Here is a 22,892-nt window from a genome sequence, read left to right as displayed (position 1 = left end):
TCTCTGCCACCTCCCACCTCATCCACCATTCTAGGTTGTCACAAAGCCCCATTTTGAGTTCCCGAGTCATACAGCAAATTCCCACTGGCTACCTGGTTTACGCATAGTAGTGTTTATGTTTCCATGCTTCTCTCTCCATTTGTCCCACCCTCTCCTTCCCCAGTGCCCCCTGGCTCTGGGTCCATAAGCCTATTCTCTGTCTGCATCTCCACTGCTGCCCTGCAAATAGGTTCATCAGTCCCATCTTTATAAATTTCGCGTATATGCAGCACTTACTTAGTTTTAACACAAAACAGATCCTGAGGGTTGTGAACTAGACAAGAATAAAATATAATGTGTCAACCAGCTTAGATTAGTTCAGCTGACCCTGACGTGTTGTGTGCTGTTCCGTGACGTTCCTTCCTCCACTGGGTTTCGCAGGGGTGCCCGTTGACCGCTTGTGCCAGCACTCCGGCGTCTGTATCAGCGCGGGCAACTCGCATCACTGCCAGTGCCCCCTGGGCTACACCGGGAGCTACTGTGAGGACCAGCTTGATGAGTGCTCGTCCAATCCCTGCCAGCACGGCGCCACCTGCCGGGACTTCATTGGTGGATACAGATGTGAGGTGAGTAAGAGGAGCAGGCAGTCAGAGGCCTTCCGGAAGATGGCACGCTGCTTACAAACACGGGCATCCTGAGTTTAGCTGCGTATGTCTGATTCTCGCAATTTATAGATTTCTTTTCTTTTTGCGAATCATGATTACATTGCTTTCTAATCACTGTTGCTTTCAGTCCCCTGTGCATTAAGTTAGAAGAGCCTCTGGTAAGCTATTTTCACAGAAGTCTGGAACTATCTTGCTTCCACAGGATTGCTTCCAGAATCCAGAGCTGCAATACTCTGCCAGGGTGCATTTCCCAGTCTACCCAGCCCAGTGGCCCCTGGTACTTCTCTGAATAAGCAGTTGAGATAGGAGAAGCCACTTTGAGGAGTGGGCCTTTGACCCATGTCATGTTTGTAAACAGTCATTGGTCAATCGACTAATAATTCTCTCAAAAAAATGTTACCCAACCTGTTCTGTGTAGCATCATACTGTTACACGTGTATATTTGAGGGCGTATGTATCTTTTAAGGAATGTATCAGGCTGCAGTCCATGGGGTCACAAGGAGTCAGACACAACTTGGCAACTGAACAACAATAGCAACATCATTGTCTTCTTAATGTCTGGGCTGATAGATCAAGATGTTGACAAAATACCAGAGACATGAATTTGATACCACCAAGCAACACCAAGAAAAACTCTGCTTCTCTGCTTGTCAAAATGAGCCAAAGATAGTTTCAGGGTATTGGTCCCTGTTTCTTATTTTTAGTTTGAAAGCCACTGGTACCATTTTTTTTAAACATAGCCCTAAGAAGTAGAATTTATTCACTTAGGGCCTGCCTGCTTTGTATATTCTGCAAAACTGCACCTGGCACTGCTAGCCACAGGTAAGATAGCCCCAGGATGTGAAGATACTGAGCCCCTGCTGTCCTTCAGAGCTCTGTGACCCAGAGACTGTGGCCTGGCTGCTGAGTCATATCACCAAACATGTCAGCCCCTCTCTGTTACCCTCTTCCCACTGAGTTCATCTGCCCTCCTCTTCTTATCCTTTTTTATCTGTCTCTGAGTCACATCTCTGTTAAGGTTTGCATGAAAAGTCCAATGAACGATGTTAAAGTTATTCATATGCGGTTTGCACTATGAATTGAACATCTTTTTATTCAGCCTATACACAGATCTTTGTTTTGAGCTCTCAAAAGTACTCAGACAACATTTTGTAACTGCTGCTGTTGCTTTATAGGTTCACCAAAAATGGCATTAAAAAAAAAAAGAAAGGAGATGTTGCATAGTTTTAAACCAGAAGGTGGCACTTCGTACTTATAAAATTCAATAGCTATACTGGGACGCATACAGCAATCAATTCCAGTAATTTTGCTTTGAGGGACTCAAAGCATTGCCCAAATAGAGCCACTTCATGGTCAGTATTTTCTTCCTTGATCAGCCCTGAAGGCCCTAGAACGCCTACATCTAGCACAGCTAGCTTGCCCGCCTCTTGGTGCCCCCACCCCTACATCAGCCAGTTTCTCACACATAGACATGTAGTTTCCTGAGCATGGGGATCAGTAAATACACGCATTATCTTTACTATCATCCACATGTACCATTTCTGTGGGCCACCGAGTCCTCATCACATACAAAGGAATGAATGTTTTAAAGATAAGAAAACCTGCACACAAAAGGGACGGATGGCTTTTGCATGGGCATCATTTGAGATATCTCTCAGAATATTCAGTCCTTGCCTTCCTTTTCAAGTGGCTTTTTTGGCTAGAAGTGATTGGATAGAAATGCCATTGAGCTGTGAGTTGACTCTGCACGAGATGGTGAGTAAGGAGTGTGATGATACCAGAGAAGCGTACAAGAGCTGGGTGGGGTTTGGCAGAAAAGGGTCACAGTAACTTACCTGATTTCATTTGCTCCCATGATATGCATCCAACAATAGTCCAACATTTCTTGTTCTTTTTGCTTTGCTCTTGGCAGTGTGTCCCTGGATATCAGGGTGTCAACTGCGAGTATGAAGTGGATGAGTGCCAGAACCAGCCATGCCAGAATGGAGGCACCTGTATCGACCTTGTGAACCACTTCAAGTGCTCTTGTCCACCAGGCACTCGGGGTATGAACTCAGCCTTACCTCTCTTCCATCCAGGGCATTCTCTTAAGTTATAAATGCATTTTTAGTCTCATGAAGGAATTTTTAAAACAAGACTCAGCATTATTCTGAATCTTAAGAGATTCAAGCCATTTCATTGCTCTCTTGCCAAGCTCTGGTGTTCTGACGCCTGTCTGGTCAATTCTGTCTGGTTGTTGTTAAAACCCATGAAACACAGAATGTGCAAATGACATAATGTTGCAGCAGAGTTAACCTGGTTAGCAAGATCTCTTGGTACTTCGAGGGAAAACAACCAGTAGCCTCTTGAATAAATTATTTGTATTTACCAGCTTGTGTACTTTTCTGAACTTCAAGTCTTGCCTCCATAAAGTGGGAAAATAAATGAAATGAAAACATTTGCCTGTTTTCGTAAGCCCAAGGGGAGAAGGTTGATGGTCCAAGAATGAACTAAGAATTACAATAAGACCTAATGAGATGCAACCCTAGATGGTAGATGGTGGAACCATCTTTCCACCAGGGGCATTCCCTTGCCTGCAAACAATCTCCTGGAAAGAGCTTGGAGTATCGTTTTTTAGAAGAGATGTAGTTATAATGGTGCCTGCTCTGAGCAGCATGTGAAAAGAAAAAGCCATCCACAATGGTGGAAAATTGATTCTCATCAAAGAGAATAGAATGTTAGAGAAATATTTATACTGTCTTAAACCTTTGGGTCAGTGGATTTTGGCTTTCCTTCTTGAGTTCGGAGTTGGCTAAATTAGAATGGAAAAGTTCCCCAGTAGTAGGCTAGTTATTGAGCAGTGAGATTAACAGGGAAGTCAAAACTAAGGAGAAACAGCCTTTAAATATTTGAAGATTTGTTCCGTTAAAGGAGAGTTGTTTTCTGCTCAGTACTTGAAAGAGAAGTAGAGGTTAATTTTAATTACTTCTAGCGGTGATATTATCCATTAAAAATCCTGTTACTATTTTTATTGAGGTCACATTAAATTTATGAATTTGTGTAAAGAAGACTGACATCTTTAGAATGAGAAGTCTTCCTGACCAACCCATTGTGTCTTTCTGTTTATTCAAGTTTCCTTTTGTGTCTTTTAGGTCTACTTTAAAGTCTTCATGTAGGTGTAGTGCATTTCTTGTTAAGATTATTCTTAGATATTTTATCTTTTGCCTGGCATGCTGCAGTTCATGGGGTCGCAAAGAGTCGGCCACGACTGAGTGACTGAACTGAACTGATTGCTGTTGAAACTGAGGCCTTTTTTTAAAAAAACATTTTTCTTTTCTTTCCAATAGTCTTGCTATTACAAGTGGTAAGAATACAGTATTGTCTTTCTTTCTTCTGTAATTTTTTTGAATTGATCATGACATCACTTCTAGAATAGTCATTGATTTCTTTTGTTTCTTCCTCGAAAATATGTACGGATGTTCATACTTGATGGGCCTTTTACATCTATAGCACATTAAATGAGTTCTGTTTTAAATGGAATAACCTTTGAGCTCTCAACAGGATAGTTCCCTTCTATTTTTTTGATAAAAGATATTTGTGTACTTACACTGTTTTACAGAAAAAGTCATTTGTGTGATTCAAAATTTACTTCCAGTTCTTACCAGTGATTACTTATAGTCTATTTATTTATAGTTATATTCTTTTTAACTGTTTTTATATTTTAAATCAAAATGAATAAATTAATAAAAAGTTACCAAATCTCTCTTGAGTTCCAATTTCCTCACCTTTCAAGTGGAAAAATAATACTAGCTATGCCCTAAGGGATTGCTTCATCACTGGGTTGTGTGGGGAGTACATGAGAAGCCCTGAGTACATCCTTTGCTTACTGGTGTTCAAGAGGATGGGCACAATCCTGGGTCAAGCGTGTGTTATGCCCTGCCTGACCAAAATGGTTCCAGCCTGACTAATTGTGGAAATGCCACCAGGGCTGGTTTTCCCTTCCTGGAAGGCAGCATTCCAAGAACCGTCATAATTTCCTCTCCCTCCTCTCTCCTCCAGGCCTGCTTTGTGAAGAGAACATTGACGACTGTGCCAGAGGTCCCCACTGCCTTAATGGTGGCCAGTGCGTAGACAGGATTGGGGGCTACAGTTGTCGCTGCTTGCCAGGCTTTGCTGGAGAACGCTGCGAGGGGGACATCAACGAGTGCCTGTCCAGCCCCTGCAGCCCTGAGGGCAGCCTGGACTGCATTCAGCTCACGAACGACTACCTGTGCGTCTGCCGCAGCACCTTCACTGGTGAGCTGAGCACCTTTCCAGCTTCCCCAGCCACTCTGCCTTGCAGTGGGGTGGGGGTTTCAGTGAGGAAACTGGGCCCTGCATGACATATCTAGACCAAGGGAAGCTTTTCTGGCCCATAGACTGTAGCCCGCCTGGCTCCTCTGTCTGTGGGATTCTCCAAGCAAGAATACTGGCGTGGGTTGCCATTTCCTTCTCCAGGGGATCTTCCTGACCCAGGGATCAAACCCGGGTCTCTTGCATTGCAGGCAGATTCTTTACCATCTGAGCCACCAGGGAAGGCCACAGGTAGTCGTTGGTGAGCTATATGCAGTCCAGGCTGCCCTCAGAGGTGCAAGGGTGAAAATCTAGACCAGCTTAATTCAAGGGCCCAACTTTTTCCTAGGTCTGTGCTCCACAGATGTTTGTGTTTCCTGAGAGATCCTATCTCTTTTGTTACATATTAATTACATCTTATTGTAGCAGAAATATGAAAAAAAGAAATAGAATGTTGGGAGAAGTTGAGCAAAGTAACATTTTTAAATTGAGGTAAAATACATATAAATAAATAAAGTTTACCATCTTTACCATTTTTAGGTATGCAGTTCAGTGGTATTGAGGATATTCACATTGTTATGCCACCATCCATCTCTGGAACTCATTTCATCTCATGTTCAGGAACCTTATATCTAACTCTGGTTTTGTCACCCTGCCTCCTGTGGCATGTAGCGACTTGAGTGCCTGGGTTGTTGCTGCCATAGTGACCTTTCTACCTTCTGGGATCCAAAGAAGTTTAGGGTCTTCTTGGACGATTAAAGGGAATAGATCCAAATTGGGCTGTTTAACCAAAAACTAACTGATGAGGGTATGAACAGGAAAACTTCAGAGGTCACAAGCAGGGCCTGCACGCTAAGGCTTGGCTGTGTTCATCACAGATTACAAAGATGAGTGAGTCCTGCCTCTGAACAGGGGTTTTATCATAGACGGTTACTAATTATTTCTTGAGAATGGCAACTTGGTGACTTTGGGGAACTAAAATAGTTGTTTATATCTAAATATGGCAGTGCCATCAGTTACCCGGAAATCTGTCTTGCACTCTGGGGTCAGCTCAAATCTTTTGCTGTAGAAGTATTCTTTGGAAGTCAGATGACAGTCTGCATTAGTCTACTTACTAGTAATCTGGAAAGTTGAACTCTGCTACATTCTGGGCTTATTATATCCAGACATCCCCCCCTTACAGTTTTAAAGATATATTACCTTTAAGAACTTTGGAATCTTATTTAAAAAAAGGGGGGGAGGTAGATTTTGAAATATGGAAAACACCTAGGTACAGCATCAAAAGAGAAACAATCCAATACGAACGTCATATGTTTGAGGCAACCCTGGACAGAAAGACTATGAACAAATCTGTCGTCTCACACTGGTCATGATATGCTTGAGAACTAGAAGACCACTGACTCCTGTTCCTTTCATTACCTCTGAGGCTTCCTTTATCTGGAAGTGCTGATGAGCCCTAGGAAGAAAGAAGGAAATATGTGAAAGGAGTGGAGACCACCTTGAATTGGGGTCCCATAGCCAGAAGTGGCAGAGAAGGCAATGGCACCCCACTCCAGTACTCTTGCCTGGAAAATCCCATGGACGGGGGAGCCTGGTAGGCTGCAGTCCGTGGGGTCGCTGAGGGTCGGACACGACTGAGCGACTTCACTTTCACTTTTCACTTTCTTGCACTGGAGAAGGAAATGGCAACCCACTCCAGTGTTCTTGCCTGGAGAATCCCAGGGACGGGGGAGCCTGGAGGGCTGCCGTCTATGGGGTCGCACAGAGTTGGACACGATTGAAGTGACTTAGCAGCAGCAGCAGCGGCCAGAAGTGGTGTTTCTATGTTTTCCACACCTGGGAATTAAAAAATCCTTTGACTCTCAATCACAATTATGGTGGGAATGTTAAGCTGTGGGGTTTTTTTTGTATGTTTGTTTAAAATTTTTATTGGAATATAATTGCTTTGTAATGTTGTGTTAGTTTCTACTAACACAAGCTGTGTAGGTAATGCTAACATAAGCTGTGTTTTAAAACAATGCCAATAAGGTTACAGAAAGGCTGGAACGTTTTAAAACAGATGTCACTGATGAAAATTCAATATAAACTGCAAATCGACATTTTTAAAAATTAATTTATTTTAATCGGGGGCTAATTACTTTACAGTATTGTGGTGGGTTTTGCCATACATTAACATGAATTAGCCATGGCCCCTGTCCCAAAAGTTTTTCCTTTTAATTTTTATTACAATATAGTTGATTTACAATGTTGTGTTATTTTCTGCTGTACAGCAAAGTGAGTCAGTTATACATATTCATCAATCCACTCTATTTTAGATTATTTCCCCATGTAGGTCATTGCAGACTACTGAGTTAAGTTCCCTGTGCTATACAGTAGGTTCTTATTAGTTATCGGTTTTACCGATATATATATGTTAATCACTGTTTTAGATGTATTGGCCTGCTGTAGCCTGTCCAGGCTACTGTAACCCCACTCCAGGACTCTTACCTGGAAAATCCCATGGACGGAGGAGCCTGGAAGGCTGCAGTCCATGGGGTCGCTGAGGGTCGGAAACGACTGAGTGACTCCACTTTCACTTTTCACTTTCATGCATTGGAGAAGGAAATGGCAACCCACTCCAGTGTTCTTGCCTGGAGAATCCCAGGGACGGGGGAGCCTGGTGGGCTGCCATCTATGGGGTCGCACAGAGTCAGACACGACTGAAGCGACTTAGCAGCAGCAGCAGCAGCCTGTCTCATGAAGTAGACAATGTTAACAAAATGCAGTGAATTTTTGCTAAATGCTTTTGACTTACGAAAGCTAAAGTGCCTTCAAAAGAGCTTAGGTGTCGTTTTCTTTTTTTTTTGAGGAGTTAGTCATTTTTTGTACACATCTTGTTTTGTGAGTCAGTTCAGTCATGTGCCATTTGCACTTATTACTGTAGATAAGACAGATGAGGGAACTGTCCTGAGTGGATGATGGGCCAAGGATGTTGGGATCTGGCGTGTGCCTTCCTCATCCTCTCATGTCCCCTTAGGCTTAGAACTCAATTCTCACACCTCTTGCTCCCTCTCTAATCCTTTGACTAGCTCACATCCCGGTAGTATCCTGTTCAATAACCTGAGTTACTGCTTCCACCTTTTAAAACCCCCTTTCATTTTCTACTCTGAGGTCGTCACTGTGAAACGTTCGTCGACGTGTGTCCCCAGATGCCTTGCCTGAATGGAGGCACTTGTGCTGTGGCCAGCAACATGCCCGATGGTTTCATCTGTCGCTGTCCCCCGGTGAGTGCCACAGTGCCTACTGAATTCCATATAGCCTGTGACAGAGCCGAGACGAAACCTGGCATTTCCGAGCTCGGTGGGGAGCTTTCTTGGTGGGGACGTTTCTTAATGTTAGCCTCTTTAGGAGAAAGTGCTTCCGTTTTCCTCTTAAAACTATTAAAATACTTCGGGAAACAGTGAGCTCCCTGATCTGTGACTGTCAGTCCTCAGAAGCACTGAGGGCAGTGGGATATTCCCTTGGGAACAGGGCTAGTTAGTGTATTTGGCTTCTGGGTCTTGTGCTGGAGGGTAGTCTTGCCGCCCAGACTGGGACAGAGTATTGGAAATGCTATTCTATTCACATCCCTCGACAGCAGTTATTTGGGAACAGATTGCTTCTTCAACTAGAAGGAAGTCTTAACGTTAGCCATTTGCTCTGCAAACACTTTCGCTCCTGCCAGAAGCTAAAAGCTTCCTAACAGATGAGTAGAGGGATATCAAAAGGAAACCTGTCCAGTAACCTTGGCCTGGACTGAGCCAGGCGTCCAAGAACGAAATGACATAGGAAAGTCTTTTAGACATCTGATCCTCTGAAGTGTGTTTTTTCCCCTGTAAAGTCACTGTATGAGTGATCTACTGATGATTTGGAAAGGTGCTAATAGGTTCGGGGTCACCTTATCCTAATGTGAACTCCGGACTTCATTTCTAGAAGCAAGCTCTTAAGAGTAAAAAAGTTCTGTATTCATCCTGGAACCACCACCCTGACCTGTAGGTTGACTTGAGGAAGTCTCTTCCTATAACTCGGTCCAGGAGGCTACCTGGAGGGATCTTACTCAAGAGCCTAGTCTTTACCTCCCTAGAGGTGTGGCGGTGAGGGGCCTGGGGGGAGAATGGGGCCTGCCCTCACGAGTCACCTGCCATCCTCACTCATCCACTGATTCTCACAGGGCTTCTCTGGGGTGCGGTGCCAGAGCAGCTGCGGACAGGTGAAGTGCAGGAGAGGGGAGCAGTGTGTGCACACAGCCTCGGGCCCCCGCTGCTTCTGCCCCAACCCCCAGGACTGCGACTCGGGCTGCGCCAGTAGCCCCTGCCAGCACGGGGGGAGCTGCCACCCTCAGCGCCAGCCTCCGTACTACTCGTGCCAGTGTGCCCCACCCTTCCGGGGCAGCCACTGTGAACTCTACAGCGCCCCCACCAGCACCCCTCCCGCCACCTGCCTGAGCGAGTATTGTGCCGACAAAGCTCGGGACGGCATCTGTGATGACGTGTGCAACAGCCATGCCTGCCAGTGGGACGGGGGGGACTGTTCCCTCACCATGGAAGACCCCTGGGCCAATTGCTCCTCCCCGCTGCCCTGCTGGGAGTACATCAACAACCAGTGCGACGAGCTGTGCAACACGGCCGAGTGCCTGTTTGACAACTTTGAATGCCAGAAGAGTAGCAAGACATGCAAGTAAGCGCCCAGGGTCCCCAGAACTGAGGGGCAGCGCTGTCACTAACACACCTCGGTCTCTTGTTCTTTTGCTGCTAACCACTCCAGTGCTTCTGCCCAAGCCACCTCCGCCTTCTGGACTGGCACCAGTTGCCCTCTTCTCCCTGGTGCCACCCTGCCCCATCACACACTACCCTGAGCTCTCCCTTGCTGACCGAGGGGCAGAAACGCTCACTGCACAGCCACTCTCTCTCTGCCTGTCTCTGCTTCCTCGCCTGCTGCTGTCACAGGTTCCCAGGGGAAGTGACTTTTGGAAGTGTTACCCACTGTCAGGCAGCCTCTCACATAATCTGCCTGCAGCATGGTTGCAAAGGTCTGTACCCCTCTCTATTCATCCCGTGCCTTTCCCTATGACTGGGTTTCCCCTCCAGATTTATCAGGAAGCATCTGCTAGATTAGTCAGCTTAACCCTCCTGGTCTTCACTGCTGCAACTATAGGGGGCTTTGTGGGTTACATAATAGCTTTCCATTTAGTCATCCCATTTGGTTCAACCCTGATTAATTCTCAACAACCTTGTGAGGCATAGGTGTTGTTAATGGGCTTTAACAGGCCAGGGAATGGAGACTTGGGAGGTTCAAGAACTTGCCAGAGCAGATACAGCTCCTCCTGACTGCTGATCTCCTCACCGAGCTAGAGTGGCAAGTTGGACCGAGTGGTGTAACCATCAGGGATGGGAGTGAGGAGGGAAAGGGGTGAGTGGAAATCAAACGATTTTTTGCATCAGTGGGCTTTGGGAGTCAGTTTACATTTCCCAATGTTTGAAAGATGCTGTACGAATTAGATCTGGTATCCTGTGTGGGACACACTTCTCGCCACCTACCTTCCACAGTGAAGATACAGTCTTGATTAGAAAAGAAATGGGCCATATCAAATGGGCCAAAGGTCAACTGTACAGCATCTCTTGTTGGTATGGGGCTACTTTCCAGTTTGTGGAAGCACTCTCTAGAGTCTTGTTTTACTGTTGGAAGCCCAGAGGCAATGGATATAAAAATAAAGGAAACATGAGCCAGGTATTTTTGTTTCAGATTTGTTTACAAATCTGATTTAACATGATGACAAGCTGCCTAGGGACCCATGAGTTTAGTAAGTAGCTTTGTTTCTCATTCAGAGAGCACTCACTGATGCTAAGGTGTATAAACTGTATATACTCTAAGCAGTCAGGCATGGAGAGTCACAGAGGCTTCAGAGGACATTCAGGATCTAATCTGAGCCATAGAAGATGGGTAGGAAAATCCGCATTAGTTCCAAGTGGAAAACAGCTCCACTGTGATCTTACCATGTTCTCTGCCTCCCTCTGCCTAGATATGACAAGTACTGTGCAGACCACTACGAAGACAACCACTGTGACCAGGGTTGCAACAGTGAGGAGTGTGGCTGGGATGGGCTGGACTGTGCTGCGGACCGGCCAGAAAACCTGGCAGAGGGCACCCTCGTCATCGTGGTGCTGATGCCCCCTGAACAACTGCTCCAGGATGCCCGCAGATTCTTGCGGGCACTGGGCACCCTGCTCCACACCAACCTCCGCATCAAACGGGACGCCCAGGGGGAGCTCATGGTCTACCCCTATTATGGTGGGAAGTCAGCTGCCATGAAGAAGCAGAGATTGACACGCAGGTCCCTTCCTGGAGATGAAGAACAGGAAGTGGCTGGGTAGGTGTTTAATTTCTGAACTTAAAGCTTAATTTTATCAAGCTGAGCACTTTGATACACAGATATCATAACTGCAACTGCACCTATCAAGATGAAAGGTCAGAAAACAAAACAGTCAACCGAATAACACAAGCCTGTAATACCAGTCTTTACGGTCAGTGCTCAAGGTGTGCCTTGATCTTGGAATCCTGAAAAGTGGGCTGAAGCAAGTCAAGTGGCAGGACGCCAGAACGGGCTCCTCATGTGCTAGAATCCCTAACCATTTGCCAGGGTTGGCGTAAATCCTTCTAGTGATGACTCCTCTTTGTATTAATCCTGGACTTCTTTTCAAGGCCCTTCATTTCTGTCTCTTTGACAAGGGTGATGTTCTGCATATATTATGTCATCCACACTCAGGATTTTTTGGTATCTCACAATGTTCAGCTTGCTAGCTAGCTCGAGTACGGATGCAGAGAGAAAGGAGAGTAAGGAACAAAAAGAAAAAGGTGGGGGTATGTTTTTAGAGTAGCTGTATGTACTGTTGAATACACCGGAAGGGGGAAGGGGTAGAAGCAGCCCACCAAAGGCAACTTCACCCCATTTTCTCAATGTGTCTTATGTTGCCTAAAAGTCAAAACAGTTAGATGCAGCCAAACCAAGAACGTGAAAGTGTTAGTCACTCAGTCATGTCCAACTCTTTGTGACCTCATGGACTGTAGCCCACCCTAAGTGAGAATTAGGATGTAAACCATATCTTAATTTCTGGGATCTTCCTGGAGACAGCATCCCAGAGGTAGAGAGCCCAAGGCTGAGGGTGAGGAAGCGGGTCTACCTCAGATTCCTGGGTTGACATTTTCTCGCCATTTCTCCTTGGCTCCCCTCAGCTCTCAGGTATTTCTGGAGATTGACAACCGCCAGTGTGTTCAAGACTCAGACCAGTGCTTTAAGAACACAGACGCAGCAGCAGCTCTTCTGGCTTCTCACGCCATCCAGGGGACCCTGTCGTACCCACTTGTGTCTGTCGTCAGTGAGTAGCTCTCAAATTAAGGGGAAAGTGTGCTAAGGAATGCCACTTGCAGGCAGAGAGAACGGGGCACAGCTTACAGTGTGCAGCGCTCTGTTTCTCAGGGCTAGCGAGGTCAAAGTTGTTCTCTGAAGGAGTTTAGTGGGAATATTGAGAGGTGGATGTTTTGTTCACCACTTTCCCTATCTCTCTGCACTTGCAGGTGAATCTCTGCCCCCAAAACGCACTCAGCTTCTCTATCTGCTTGCTGTTGCCGTTGTCATTATCTTGTTTATTATCCTGCTGGGGGTTATCATGGCAAAACGAAAGCGCAAGCATGGCTCCCTCTGGCTGCCTGAAGGTTTCACCCTTCGCCGTGACTCCAGCAACCACAAACGTCGTGAGCCAGTGGGCCAGGATGCTGTGGGACTCAAGTAAGAGTTTGTCAACAAGCTAATATTCACAGTAGTAACAAGTATGGATAAGTGGAAAATCAGATCTTGTTGAATCATGATTTTAAATTCAGAGTTCTGGCCATGCCATGCTACTGTACTTGCCCATGATGCTGAATGCCTGCTTGTGGCTATAAAATGAGAGTCTGGATGCTTCAGTTCTGTATATATTATCACAAGGATGCTCAGCTTTTGTGATGAGACATGCCTTTGTCGTAAGCTCTTGCTTAGTGGGAAAGGAAATGATTTTTACTCAGGCAATGGGATGTAATATTGCCCATTTTTTCCCTGGGTCCTGAAAGTCTGACTGTAGCCATGAGAATGTGTGATGGCAGAAAAATTATGAAAATTTCTATGTTCTTTTATGATATAACCCTGTTCTTTATACCTTCATGATTCTGTCATGTTAGAAATCTCTCAGTGCAAGTCTCAGAGGCTAACCTAATTGGTTCCGGAACGAGTGAACACTGGGTCGACGATGAAGGGCCCCAGCCTAAGAAAGCCAAGGTAAGCTGGCCGTGGTAGATGCATCATTATTAGCCATTGTCTGCTCACATTTCACATTTTTGTCCTTTGGTATCTAGAGTATCATGAATGGGAGAGAAGGGTGGTAGTCTGTACATGTTGCCCAGGCCTTGACTATCCTAGGTTGTTTCAAAAATCAGGAATATTTAGGTCATTGATGGCCTTGGGTTACTATGTAAGTTTTTCAGAAAGAACTCTTTAAAAATAAAACAAACATGCTTCCTTCCTCAAATGTCAGGTTGATGGTACTTGAATAAGGACTATTATGTGTAAACACCAGTTTCTTTCATAGCCAGATCTCTCCCTTATTCTCTCTGGATACTTCAAGGGAAGGTGGAGTTAGTTAGTGGAGGACAGCCGGTGATCACTGAGTTTGGAGGCTTTAAATCTTGATCCCTGGAAACGAAAGCCATATAGCAGTAAGAGGTACATTGGGCTGGGTCTGACATGAAAAAGGAGACCATTCACCCATAGACATACACGGCTGGGATATGCATGTATTCCACGGATATTCTGAGGAAATAAACTTGAGGAAAACAGGCATGATGGTTAAGAAAATTACTACAGTCAGGACTGGATTCAAGTCCCAAACTCTGGCACATTATTTAACCTCTTTATATTTACTTATCCTTAATCTGTAAGATAGGGAAAATAATAATGATTCTTTCAATATGGGTGAATTGCCTTACCTGTTTTCTATCACATACTGAATATTTTGTAAAGGTCAGCTGCTTTTAAAAGTATAATAATTATCCAGCAAATACTTCCTGAATGCTGGCTCTGTGCTGGGCACTGGGGTAGATACAGGGTACAAGGAGGCAGCTTTGAACAAGGCTTGCTCCCTGTCCTGAAGAATCTTTCAGGTAGCAGTGGGAACTGCCATGCAATGCTGTGTAAGCACCTAACACAATGCTTCGTTAAGGAGAGTGAGCAGCATGTGTTCTTTAGGAGGAATTAAAGTCTGCGCTCTACTTGAAGGGTAGCTAGAAGTTAGTCAAAGAATTGGGAGAGATCCTGGGGGCGTACCAGAGTGATCAGGAGAGTTTACCTCTTCTTTCAGGCTGAAGATGAGGCTTTGCTCTCAGAAGAAGATGACCCCATCGATCGGCGTCCATGGACACAGCAGCACCTGGAAGCTGCAGACATCCGTAGGACACCATCGCTGGCTCTCACCCCTCCACAGGCAGAACAAGAGGTGGACGTGCTGGATGTGAACGTCCGCGGCCCAGGTTAGTGCCTGTGAGCCTTCTCTCTTCACTGCGCCATGCCCACCCCCTGGTTCCACCTTATCCCTGTGTTTGCCCCACTCAGTGATCGAGGAAATCAGACTGGAAATCAGCTTGAGGAAATGAATGTCTAAGGCAAACAGGCTTGCAGAAATAAAATTTGTATGAGAAAAGAGGCAGGATTTCATTTTGTTTCACCTTCTGCATGCATACGTGCTAAGTTGCTTCAGTCGTGTCCGCCTCTGCAACCCCATGGACTGTAGCCTGCCAGGCTCCTCTGTCCATGGAATTCTCCAGGCAAGAATACTGGAGTGCTTTGCCATGCCCTCCTCCAGGGGATCTTCCTGACTGAGGGATCAAACCCACCTCTCCTGCATTGCAGGCAGATTCTTTACCACTGAACCACCAGGGAAGCCCTCACATAATGCATGTTCAGCAACAAAAAGGGTGATTATTTGGGATAGATTTTAGTGGGATAAAAAAATAATATCCCAAAGCAGAGGAATAGAAAATTTGTTTAGTTCATACCTTAGTGTATATAGTTTATTAATACTGGATATTTTTAAATGGCCAATTTAAAAAAGCATAGCACTTAGAAACTTGAAACACTTGTTTAACTTAGAGACTAGCTCCTCTTTACAGAAAGGATACTATCAAGGGAAAATCAATCGCCATTTATCACAAGAAGCACAGGGTTTTTTCCGAAAAGAATAATTTTCTTCAAATTGAGCTCTTCCAGCAATAGGGTTAAGTGAACATGAATGTCCTTCCCCTCCTTGAATGCTATTTGGAATTTCCTTTTCCTCCAGATGGGTGCACCCCACTGATGCTGGCTTCTCTCCGAGGAGGCAGCTCAGACATGAGTGATGAAGATGAAGATGCAGAGGACTCTTCTGCTAACATCATCACGGACTTAGTCTACCAGGGTGCCAGCCTCCAAGCACAGACAGACCGGACGGGTGAGATGGCCCTGCACCTCGCAGCCCGGTACTCAAGGGCCGATGCTGCCAAGCGTCTCCTGGATGCAGGAGCAGATGCCAATGCCCAGGACAACATGGGCCGCTGCCCTCTCCATGCTGCAGTGGCTGCTGATGCCCAAGGTGTCTTCCAGGTAAAGATCATGTGAAGAGTTGACTCCTAAGGAATCTAGAATGTTTCCCCTTCATTAAGACATGTAATAACCCATTATATTTGTTCAGTGATTCTTTGAGAGAATAAGGCAGATGATAAAGTCATGCTTGCTGGATAGGAAAGCAGGAAAGGGAGGCAGGCAGGCAGAGCTGACCATATACAGCTAGCTCATAGTAAAGCAGATAACACCAGTCTTCTGATTGTTCGTCAGTGCTTTGTTTTTTGCTTGTTTGTTTTGTTTTTGATGAGGCAAAATAACCTCCCAAATGAAAAGATCAGGTGCATGACACCTGCCTCCGACTAGTGTCTGTCAGCTTCTCCCTCGAGATTTATCTGACTGTGTGGGCTTCCAGCTGCTCCTTGGTGGTTTTCCTGACATGAGTTCACAGTGCACACCTGATGCCCTATTATTTTAGCCTTAAGAGGAAATTGAAAGCAATTCTGTATCGTCTTAACTTGTACACCACAGTGGAGGTTGTGGTATTTTTCCACATTCCCTCTTCTTTCTTTAGAAAGCAGAGGTGCATTACTTTACAAAGCCATTGTAGAGCCTGAGCACCTGTTTGTGTGTTCATTCATCCTATTCCTTTATTCGTTCATTCCTCAGATATTAGTTGACTGACCCTAGGAGAACCTGGACACGAAGATAGCAAAACGTTCCCTGCCCTCCAGGAACTTACTGTAGAGCCTCAACTCTAGTGCTTTTATGTCTGTCTTATCTTAGCTTCATTATTTTTTGTATTCAGCTGACTCTCTTTTCTGTACTTTCTCATATTCTAGATACTGATCCGCAACCGAGTAACTGATCTAGACGCGAGGATGAATGATGGCACTACACCCCTGATCCTGGCTGCCCGGCTGGCTGTGGAGGGAATGGTGGCAGAGCTGATCAACTGCCAGGCAGATGTGAATGCAGTGGATGACCATGGTAGGGATGAGCAGCAGGGATTCAGATTCCTACCTGCAAAGCAGGCCTCTAAGGAAAGAATTATTGCATGATCCCTAGAGAGTTGTCTCAGATCCGAACCCACTGAAGATTCGTTCATTCATTCCGTCTTCCTTTTGCAATATTGAGTTCAGAGATCTGAGACAGTGTGAAGTCCATAGATAAAGTTGGGAAGGGATTTTTAGTGAGAGTTCTTGGATCTAAGAGCAGGTCTATGAGAGTTTTCCTGCATAAGTTCCCAGGTATACCACCCTTGTTATGAGGATATGAGAGCTAACTTCATGGAAGGGGTAGGGTGGTGAGATATTCTAACTATATATCCTGGCATGTAATAAAAAAGCAGGTTATTGTCTTCAGCATGTGACAGGGTAGATTCTGCCACACAAAGGATGTGGTACCGTACACAGATGATCCTTTTACTTCGAGGTCTTCTGAAAGCTAGGCAGCCTGTACCAAAGTATTTCTAGAATAGGGGAATATGAAGATAATCTTTGATTTTTCCTGTGGGCCCCCGAGAAAACTGGCTTCTAGCTGTTGTCTGAGAAGTTCAAGGTTTCCTTGTACAACTCATAACACTTCCCGATGGGGAGGGGTAGGACATAACCTCTTACTCTGTCTGCTTATAAAAATGTTTTTTCCTGCAGGAAAATCTGCCCTTCACTGGGCAGCTGCTGTGAATAATGTGGAGGCAACCCTTTTGCTGTTGAAAAATGGGGCCAACCGAGACATGCAGGACAACAAGGTACAGTCTGGGCTCTGAGCTAGGGGGCAGGTACAGCAGTGCCTCGGATTATGTATGAGACCATTCCTTTTCTCCTGTAGCTGCTCTGTAATAAGGATAGACAAAGATGGAAGCAGATTGGGCAGGAAATGGGTCCAGAGTGCCTGAGTGCTTGCATTGGGCTTATCCAGTGAAATGTCAGAGTTGACCCTTAGGCTGCTCACTCTGCACCAGGCTGTCCCTTTGATAACTTTGGTGTAACCTTTTCTGCCTTTCTTTGACATTTCCCTTTTTCCTGGTCTTTGTTCTGTTCATACACACTTCCTTCCTTTTCATTTGTTTGTTCTTATTTGTTTTCCTGATGCTCCGCGTCCTCCAGCCCTGCCCCGTTCTTGGGCTCCATGATGTTTGCCTGCTTCCTCTGACTTCCGTGTCATGCTTCCCTCTGTTGCTCACCTTATCTTCTCTTGTTCATTTCCTCTTTTCCATTATTTTGTTCTTTGTCTCAGATGTTTTGTCTTTCTTTCTTTTACTTTCCCTTATTTTTCTCTACGTGCTTTAGGTTCTTCCCCTCATACCTTTATTTCTGTTACTCCTTTTAGAACCCTATTTTGATAAGCTCAGTGCTCTTGCAGGTGAATTTATGGCTCAGGGACATGCTTTATTTCACACTTCCCCATTAAGAAAACATAGCCCTCAGTAGGGCAAAGCTGGATCTTGGGGAGAAGTAAAATAATTTTTCTTTATGTATAAATTACAGATAGCCATTCAGTACATAGGTAGGTGCACACTTTTTATCTGTGGTATTAAAATTTCATGTGGGAAGGTAGTTAGGAAAAAATGTCTAAAGGAGTGATAACAAAAAGATTGAGAAACATGGCTGTATTCTCAGGAGTGTTATTAAAATGCACTCTGCATGGGCTTTTTCTTTCTTTCTTTTTTTCTGTAGGAGGAGACACCCCTGTTTCTTGCTGCCCGGGAGGGGAGCTATGAAGCAGCCAAGATCCTGTTAGACCATTTTGCCAATCGGGACATCACAGACCACATGGATCGTCTTCCTCGGGACGTGGCCCGGGACCGCATGCACCATGACATTGTGCGCCTGCTGGACGAGTACAACGTGACCCCCAGCCCGCCCGGCACAGTGCTGACTTCTGCACTCTCACCCGTCATCTGTGGGCCCAACAGATCTTTTCTCAGTCTGAAGCATACCCCAATGGGCAAGAAGTCTAGACGGCCTAACACCAAGAGTGCCGTGCCCACTAGCCTCCCTAACCTTGCCAAGGAGGCCAAGGATGCCAAGGGGAACAGGAGGAAGAAGTCTCTGAGTGACAAGGGCCAGCTCTCCGAGAGCTCAGTGACTCTGTCCCCCGTCGATTCCCTAGAGTCTCCACACACATATGTTTCTGACACCACCTCCTCCCCAATGATCACATCCCCTGGAATCTTACAGGCCTCACCCAACCCCATGCTGGCCACTGCCGCCCCCACTGGCCCCGTCCATGCACAGCATGCACTGTCTTTCTCTAACCTTCATGAGATGCAGCCCTTGGCTCATGGGGCCAATACCGTGCTTCCCTCGGTGAGCCAGCTGCTGTCCCACCACCACATTGTGCCCCCAGGCAGCAGCACCGCAGGGAGCGTGGGTAGGCTACATCCAGTCCCTGTCCCAGCCGACTGGATGAACCGCGTGGAGGTGAATGAGAGCCAGTACAACGAGATGTTCGGTATGGTCCTGGCTCCAGCTGAGGGCACCCACCCTGGCATAGCTCCCCAGAGCAGGCCGCCCGAAGGGAAGCATTTAACCACCCCCCGAGAGCCCTTGCCCCCCATTGTGACTTTCCAGCTAATCCCCAAAGGCAGCATTGCCCAACCAACTGGGGCTGCCCAGCCTCCGTCCAACTGCCCTCCAGCCGTTGCAGGTACCCTGCCCACCATGTATCAGATTCCAGAAATGGCTCGCTTGCCCAGTATGGCTTTTCCCACTGCCATGATGCCCCAGCAGGATGGGCAGGTTGCTCAGACCATTCTCCCAGCCTATCACCCCTTCCCAGCCTCCGTGGGTAAGTATCCCACACCCCCATCACAGCATAGCTATGCTTCCTCCAATGCTGCTGAGAGAACACCCAGTCACAGTGGTCACCTCCAGGGTGAGCATCCCTACCTGACACCGTCCCCAGAGTCTCCTGACCAGTGGTCAAGTTCATCACCCCACTCTGCTTCTGACTGGTCAGATGTGACCACCAGCCCCACTCCTGGGGGTGCTGGAGGAGGTCAGCGGGGACCTGGGACACACATGTCTGAGCCACCACGCAGCAACATGCAGGTCTATGCATGAAAGAATCTGCCTCCAGCCTAGACACAGAACTCCTCTTGTAAATGCTGCTGAGGAACAAATGAAGGTCATCCGGGAAAGAAATGAAGAAATCTCTGGAACCAGCTTCTGGAGGCAGGAGAGAGGAGGGGCTCTTTTCTTGTAGATAACCCGAAGAAGCGAGTTAATTAGCTTCACTGAGCATCTGTGGGGTTTGGGGAACATGGAAGGGACAAGGCTTCTTGTAGTCTCTTGCCCGTCAAGTCCCCGAGTTCACGGAACTGCAAGATGAATGCAAGACTTGGGACCACATTTCCTTCTTCAATACAGAGAACAAGATGGATGCCTGTTGTAGACATTCTTGCAGCCTGGAGTACATTTTTCAGCCTTGGGGCTTCTGCCATGATCTATGAGAAGATTCTGCAATAGACTCCTCCTGGGAGTTGTGCCCTGGAATTCTGCCAGATGTGACCTGTCTCCTGTTCTCATCCTTGGAAAATTCTTTTGACTTCATTTGGTGCTTTAATTGTGCACCTCTCTGTGGCTGGAACCCCACCTGCCTGTTCCAGGGCAGAACCTTTGTGCTTTGAATCATGCCTGCGCTGGAGGCACTTGCAGCCTCCCTTTTCTCTCCTGTTTTCCCAGTGTCCCTAGGAGCCTCACAGGGTTTACCTTTATGGTCTCAGCAGAAACCTTTCAAGTGTGTTTCTTTAGAAAATGGACATAGTCCTTTCTCCTACATAGCATTCCTAAAAGAAGAAGGGGAGAAAATATTCTCCTTTGAACCCGTTTAGGGGACCAGAACCCCCTTCAAGAAGCTGCGCCTAAATTCTCTTGCCTACATGCTGGGTTCCTACAAACCTTGCCAGGAAGAAGAGTAAGGATCTTCTTTTTTTCCATGTGTCCGCCTAGTAAGTGTGAAGGTTTATCCTTGGCAGTGTAGCTAATGTGACCCCTTTAAAAAAACAAAACCCAGACAGACCAAGGTTTGGAATGTTGGAATGACCAAGAGAGCCAAGAGATAAGCCAACTCAGGCGAGAAGCGATGACCCGCTAACCAGTCCCTGCCAGGCACTCTGTTGACTGCAGCATAAACACGTTTGTTACACGCGTTAGAACACTTGGCCTGCTTCACTCACACATCCAGCAGGTGAAGACTGTTGTAGTTGTTGAGGCTTTAAACGACATTCCCTTGCCATTTAGAAGCGAACTTTCATCTGCTCAAGGGCCTCCTCCCCAACCCCCGTGACAGTCGTCTTCCCCTGGTCAGGTGGTCACAGTCTCTACTTCCTGACATTCCTTCTGATCCCAGGCCCCTTCACCTGTCTTCCTGCCACACTTTGTGGTCTGATTACTGGTGCACCCAGTAGGTCCTCACAGAACACCTGGGTTTTCTGTGTTCAAGTGTGGGAACTAGAATGCTGGCCTAGTTTCTGTGGCCAAAGCCAGTCTTACAAGAAGGTTGGAAAGGGAGGAATTATGAGGTAGCCTTTGCTATCTTTTGCTCCCAGTTCCTTCTCTTTCAGGCAGTCATGAGATTCCCCATTAGGCAACTAACATAGACACTTACCAGGGATATTTTCCTCTCAGAGTCACTTTCTAGATGATAATGGACAAGAATGGACTTACTGTCTTGTCATCTTCATGTTCAGAGTGTGATTGCATCTCACCCAAGTCTGCTTCCTGTATTTGTGGTCTTGGCAACTTTTTTGACCTTCTGTCAAGGACATGCCTTCTATCCAACACTAGAAAGAGGAGAAAAGTAGTTTGCTTCGTCTTCTCCCTGGGTTAGCTAACAGCTGGTTCTGTCTTCACGCTGTCACTTTTGCCCGGTGCTATGATATCATGACAACGGAAAACGAGTTCTTCTGGGAGCGTCTTGCAGATATTAATATGTGGTCTGCCCACTCTCTGTTGGCTTCAGTGATAGTTTTCCTTACTGCCTTGCCTGAGAGTGTTCATCATTTCTTCCCATTTACCAGATTTATCTGTGGCTTCATGTGGAAACCCTATGTGTCTGTTAGCATGGAAGTCTACAAAGAGTTTTTCTAGTCCTGCCCAAGTTCACTGAACTAAAAATACAATTCATTTTCCCCTGATATAAGCAGATTATTTTTTCATTCTGTATTTTATTCTCTCATGTGGCAACTCTACCAACCTCTTTCATAGTGTGAAGCATTTTCTCATTCTGAATGGTGATTCTTTATCCTTGGACCTATTCGTTGATTCACAGATGGGGAGGACCCATCTCCATGGACCACTGTGGACCTCACCACATCTACACGTCTCTGTCATCCCATTCCGGCCCCTCTTCTTCAGAGTGTCAGCTCTGATCCAGCAGCTTGATCCCTTATAGCCTCCTCCATCTGTAAGCACACTGTGGGCCTAACTTGCTTGCTCCTCTTTGGGATCCTTTGGGTTTTGCAGAAATAAATATGAAAGCTGCCATCACAAACAACAGGCTTCAGTGATAAGGAAGAAGACACTGCCTTTCAAGCATTTATCAATCACTTAGATTGTTAAGAACCTGTGGGTTGTATTGAGTAAAAGAGAAAATAAGATGAATCACTTTCTCAACTGGGTTCTGAAGTGGAGACTTAAGTTTGTATGGGAAATATCTTTTATAACAGGTCTATGTCACCCTCTTTGCCCCTCACATTCTTGTTTTATCTTTATAAATCCTTCCTTTGAGTCATGTTCTGTCTGCCTTTGGGGATATATTTTTATTTGTTTGTTTCTTTTGTATTAAGTATCATTTTCTGATTTACATGTTGGTGAGGGAGGGAGAGGTTTGAGGGAAAGAGAGTGAGAGTTAAAGATTTTATGTAAGCAATCAGCTATGATGCACAAGTCCGTTCTCTCATCATTATTAAGGTTGCTAGTTCATAATTCTTGCATAAAAGAGAACCAAAGGTGTAATATTCCATTGGCAAGTGCTTTGGGGATTTTGGCCTTAACTAATATACTGAATGTACAATGACTGAGAGGACAAGTTTATATGCCCAGAGGCTCCCACTCGTAACTGTTTGGTACTGTGGCTTCTTACTTGTGTACATTTCTCTTAAAAGTGATATGATATCTGTTTGTATGAGAAACCCAATAACCAATAAAATGACTGCATGTTCCTAACTATACATGGTAAGGAAAATGCACAATTTGTTTTTAACTTTCAAAGTTTCATTCTAAAAGTAGTTATGACAAAATTTATATGGAAGCATTTTTATCACAAAATAAAAAAGTTACATGTCAAGCTCA

At 45.8% G+C, this 22,892-nt stretch overlaps 1 protein-coding gene across 1 annotated transcript in view; it reads left to right on the top strand.

Moving 5' to 3' along the window:
* The window catches only part of NOTCH2 (notch 2), a 179,205-nt gene extending 156,313 nt beyond the window's left edge, over positions 1-22,892 (top strand). Inside the window, exons 21-34 of the mRNA XM_018045986.1 lie at positions 421-605; positions 2,557-2,689; positions 4,683-4,919; positions 8,106-8,218; positions 9,145-9,650; positions 10,993-11,340; positions 12,204-12,346; positions 12,546-12,756; positions 13,185-13,281; positions 14,360-14,528; positions 15,335-15,636; positions 16,437-16,584; positions 17,247-17,344; positions 18,273-22,892. Of these exons, the coding sequence (XP_017901475.1) occupies positions 421-605; positions 2,557-2,689; positions 4,683-4,919; positions 8,106-8,218; positions 9,145-9,650; positions 10,993-11,340; positions 12,204-12,346; positions 12,546-12,756; positions 13,185-13,281; positions 14,360-14,528; positions 15,335-15,636; positions 16,437-16,584; positions 17,247-17,344; positions 18,273-19,661 (4,079 nt within the window). The 3' untranslated portion in view covers positions 19,662-22,892. The remainder of the gene's footprint in view (positions 1-420; positions 606-2,556; positions 2,690-4,682; positions 4,920-8,105; positions 8,219-9,144; positions 9,651-10,992; positions 11,341-12,203; positions 12,347-12,545; positions 12,757-13,184; positions 13,282-14,359; positions 14,529-15,334; positions 15,637-16,436; positions 16,585-17,246; positions 17,345-18,272) is intronic.

This window comes from Capra hircus, chromosome 3 (assembly GCF_001704415.2).
Source record: "Capra hircus breed San Clemente chromosome 3, ASM170441v1, whole genome shotgun sequence".
Lineage (NCBI taxonomy): Eukaryota > Metazoa > Chordata > Mammalia > Artiodactyla > Bovidae > Capra > Capra hircus.
The sequence above is the reverse complement of the archived record's forward strand: the minus strand, read 5'-3'. Positions and strand labels throughout refer to the sequence as shown.